The sequence below is a fragment of the Chaetura pelagica genome, unplaced genomic scaffold, assembly GCF_000747805.2.
Source record: "Chaetura pelagica isolate M959 unplaced genomic scaffold, ChaPel_1.0 scaffold82, whole genome shotgun sequence".
In the NCBI taxonomy this organism is placed as follows: Eukaryota; Metazoa; Chordata; class Aves; order Apodiformes; family Apodidae; genus Chaetura; species Chaetura pelagica.
The window spans coordinates 6,159,622-6,164,067 of record NW_009952990.1 but is presented as its reverse complement, the minus strand read 5'-3'; the positions used below and the strand labels follow the sequence as shown (position 1 = coordinate 6,164,067).

General features: G+C 38.3%; 1 protein-coding gene across 1 annotated transcript in view; it reads left to right on the top strand.

Annotated features, from left to right (window-relative positions):
- The window catches only part of NDUFS6 (NADH dehydrogenase (ubiquinone) Fe-S protein 6, 13kDa (NADH-coenzyme Q reductase)), a 119,316-nt gene extending 115,073 nt beyond the window's left edge, over positions 1 to 4,243 (top strand). The window contains exons 2-4 of the mRNA XM_009996526.1: positions 567 to 620; positions 2,879 to 3,001; positions 4,178 to 4,243. Of these exons, the coding sequence (XP_009994828.1) occupies positions 567 to 620; positions 2,879 to 3,001; positions 4,178 to 4,243 (243 nt within the window). The remainder of the gene's footprint in view (positions 1 to 566; positions 621 to 2,878; positions 3,002 to 4,177) is intronic.
- Positions 4,244 to 4,446: the final 203 nt, after the last annotated feature.

Sequence of the window (4,446 nt, the reverse complement as noted above, 5' to 3'; positions counted from 1 at the left end):
GGGGGGGGGGGCTCCCTGCCAGTCCTGCATGAATAATTATGAAACTTGGCATTTCCTCCTGTCGTTCACCTTACGGATGGCAGCGTGGGATCAAGGAACAGCGCTATAAGTCGTATTTCGTACGTTTGTCTATCTCAGAGCTCAGGCATCTGTATCACAGAGTGGTTTGGGTTGGAAGGGGGATTAAAGATCATGTAGTGCCAACTCGTCTGTATTGGCAGAGACACCTCCCACTGGAGCAGGTTGCTCAAAGCCCCATCCAACCTGGCCCACTTCCATGGATAGGGTGTCTGCAACTTCCTGGACAACCTGTTCCAGTGTCTTCCTCTTACTGGCTTTAAACCACCACAACACCCCTTCTTTTCTACTTTCTAACCTAAAATATCTTTTCCTTTGTGAGGCAAATCAAAGCTACTTTTCCTGTGCCCTGCATACTTGTAACCAGTGGTGACAACACTTGAAACTGAGAAAGCTATTCAAGCTGTTTAGTCTTGATAGTGCTGTAAGCCTTTGTGTTTTTTATTTGTGGTTGTTGCTTTTAAAATAAAGGTTATTTTGTACATTAGGTCTATGACGAAAAGGATTATAGAAGAGTAAGATTTGTTGGACGACAAAAGGAGGTAACTCATTTTACTTTTACTCGGGGTGGGAGGGGGGTGGGGTTGGTGTTTTTTTTATGCTTGATATCCTCAAGTTGATTGTAATTTTAAAAAGTAATCAACAAGCCAGCGAAACCCAAAAACGAGGACCAAAACAAATTAAACAAAAAAACCCCAACCCTATCAAACCCAGGCTGCTTTCGATTTTGGGCTTCTGCGGTTTTTTTTTCACTATGGTGAAAATTCTTATTTTAAGACAGTTTATAGTAGTTTCTGTGTGCCTCTCTACTTTTGGCAAATTTGGAAAATTTGAGGCTAGCCCTACGCCTGTTAAGTGCTTACAGTTAGGCTGTGGAAGCTGTAGGCATTTGAGCATCTTAATCTTGGACCACTTTTTTTTAAAGTATGTTTTAAGAAAACAAAGCATGTTTTTAGTGCCATTTGTGTTCAGAAAAATCACATCATTAAATGCTCTGCTGACTTGTGCATTTATATATCTGTTTAAGTGTGTGTTTTGAAGCTTGTTTCTGCATAGTTAAAATCTTGATCTTTACCCAAAAAGAGATTTTAAAGAGGCCACTTCATTTCCAGAGCCTGGGAAGCATTTGCTGAAACAGTGGTGTAACCAAATAAAACTAAAATGTAGAGTATTTTGAAATAACAAAGTCTCAAAGGCAGAGTTTGATAACACCATCATCAGCCAAATGTACTACTGTGAAGTTATCTTGTAGGCCTGTTGCTTATCAGTAGATTGGCACGTGAGATTTACATTTGTTAGCACCAAGTTCAGTCTAATATTTGAGCAGCACAGCTCCGTGAGGGATCTCCCAGCCTTTGGGAGAGAAACAGTCTTTGTTTCAGCTAAATGGTGTTCTTTCATGCTTGAGCATCTGATTAATGCTTTAGTGTTAATGCTGTAGATGTATATTTATAATAGAGGCATCAAATACAAGGTGTGGTAGATTTTTTTTGTAGTTGTATATGATTATTCCCTTCCTGAATTAACCTGAACTCATTATGCTGATTTCTGAGTTTTTGTATTGAGCTCACCTCATTGTTTCATGGACACAATTTAACTCGTGGTATGTGGCAAAAATGGGGCTTCTACACGGGAAATAAGTAAATGACAATGCCACTTAAAATGCTGCAGTAGTTTACTTCTGGGAGGATAGTTCACACTCTGTGGTGAGGAACACCCAGGGTTTTCAGTTCAGCATAGTTTCTTCTTCAGCAAAAGGTGATCTTTAAGTCTGAAGTTGTGTACGAGGACTATACAAAAATACTATTGTAATTTTTAGGGATTCATTTAATGGACATTTAGCTATTTTTTTCCTAAGAAGCTCATCTTCATTCAAATACCAGCATGTTTATGAACCTTATACACAGAGCAGGAGATAGTGCCTTCTTTGGGTGTACATGTTGTTATATACTCTTGCACGTGTAATGTTGCCTTTGAAAATGGGCCCTTCCTGGAGCATGTTTACTTGAGGCATAGGGTTGGTTGTCAGCTCAGTGCTGGTGCAGACCAGGTTGGAAGAAGCTGATGTGGATGAGGGAGGAACGTGCAGTGGCTGGGTGCTGTAGGTCCTGCGGTGGTGAACATTGCTGTGTTCAGACCTGTCCAGAGGTGAATACATTTGCCAGGCCACGTAGGCATGATCTAGGAAAAAGCTCTACTTTTCAGCATATTCAGGAAGCGTGTATAAGATGGATTTATGAAGTGGCATAGTGAAATTTAAAGATTTTTCTTTATTCTAATGCTGAACAATTTGCCTTTCTGACTGTTGTTAGGTACCGTATTCGTGTTTTCCTGAGATTTCTGATGGAATAAGGTACATGGCAGGAGGCGCTAAATAACCAGCAGTTGTTTTATCTCACTCCTGACCTTACTTGTCCCACCATTATTTTTTAGTTTATCAGCAGTGAGTCTTCTGCAATTTTATCGAAGCACAATATAGAAGCAGTGTCAGTTAAATATATTCTGGTTTAGCTGCTTGTTTCTGCTCACCTACCTGCTGAATCTGCTCAGGTCATGTTGTAAACCTGAGCACTGTTGTGGCCTTTGTGTCAGGGGAAGGGGGTTCCTTTTGCAGAGCTTAATGTGTAGTTCACTGATCTGGCTTATAGGACAACCTAAGAGTTGGTGTAGGAGGTGGGAGGAAACCTATGAAGGATCTTCTCAAGATGGCTGTAGTAGAAAAACTTGGGGAGGTAGTAAACAGCAATTCCTTTGTGTCTCAGTGGGGAAGGTATCTGAAAGCTTCCTTTTTCTCTTACAGGTGAACAAGAACTTTGCGATTGATTTAATAGCAGAACAGCCTGTGAGTCAAGTTGAAAGCAGAGTGATATCATGTGATGGAGGTGGTGGAGCTTTGGGTCATCCTAAAGTATACATAAACTTGGTAATGTCTTTGTTTGGCATATAGCATGTTTTGCCTGTAAGTTCTTGTTTGTAAGATTAGCATGTTAGTTTAACAAAGTAAAAGAAGTAATCACCCAAGGTGCTAATTTTATTTGGTGCCTAATAAAAATTAAGATTTCTAATCACAAGAGTTAGAGGGTTTCCCTTAGAAGCTCAAGAAATTTCATTTTGAAATTTTTATTTGTTTGATGAGATAATGTTTTTTTTAAAAAAGAGATTAACTGAAGTAATATGAGCAAATAATGCTTTGGAGCAAAAAACAACATGCTTGCCGTGTTTTGAGATACTAATAATTTAAATGCCACTGTGTAGATTGAGGGTACATTTGCAGTATTCTTAGGAATATGCAGTTTATTTTGAATCTTGCAAGTTCAAGAGGAAAAAGATGCTTGAACAGCTTGCCAGGGAACTTATGGAAGCCTCATCCCTGGTAGTGTTCAAGGCTGGGTTGGTCAGAGCTCTTAGCAACCTGGTCTAGTGGGAGGGGTCCCTACCCATACAGGGGATTGGAACTGGATGATCTTTAAGGTCCCTTCCAACCCAAACCATTCGATGATTCTATGAAAAAAACAAACCCCTCTTTCAGTCTTTGGTAATCTTGCTAGTTCTGAAGATTGAACATATCAATCATGGTCATAGAACCAGTGAAGAATAAGTGTTGTCTTATCCTCAATCCTATAATAAGGAAGGGGAACCATGAGTTTACTTTGCTTCATGACTGCAAATAGTTATGTTGCTAAATAACAGATTACTACAATAACAGCTCACAATCGGTCGCATTTCTAAAATTAAAAAAAATTAAATGTATATTTTGGACAGAAGAATAAGATTTTATACAGTAGTAACTGCTTCTTCAAAACATTTTCTTTTAAAATTTCTCTACTGAAGCCTACTGAAATTTCCTCCTTCCTGCAGCTAACTCTTGTCAGTTTACATTATTGGTGAAACTTCATGTCTAAATATAACTTGGAAATGCCAATTCCTATTCTGTATTCAAATAACTATGAAATTACCTTGCTTCTAGTGTTTCAAATAAGATTAAACTCTGTATTTCAGCTATATTAATCCATTTTAAGATGGCACTTACGCATAAGAGAAAATTTGTAGTTTCTGATGGTTTTATAAAGTGAAACTAGCAGCTTTTATATTTTTGCAGGACAAAAATACAAAGACGGGAACATGTGGCTACTGTGGACTTCAGTTTAAACAGAAACATCACTGAAAGATCATCACTGCACGCTTGCAGATTCTATTCAGATGTTAATGTTTAATTATAAATAAACAATATATTTAGAAACCCAAGATTAGTGTTTGTGTTTATCTTACCTATGGAAAGTCAAGTCTGTACCTTTGTAAAACCTAGCTTGTCAAGTATTCGAGAGCTGAAGGGTATTACAGTATCTGCTTTGTACTTAATTTGTTTTT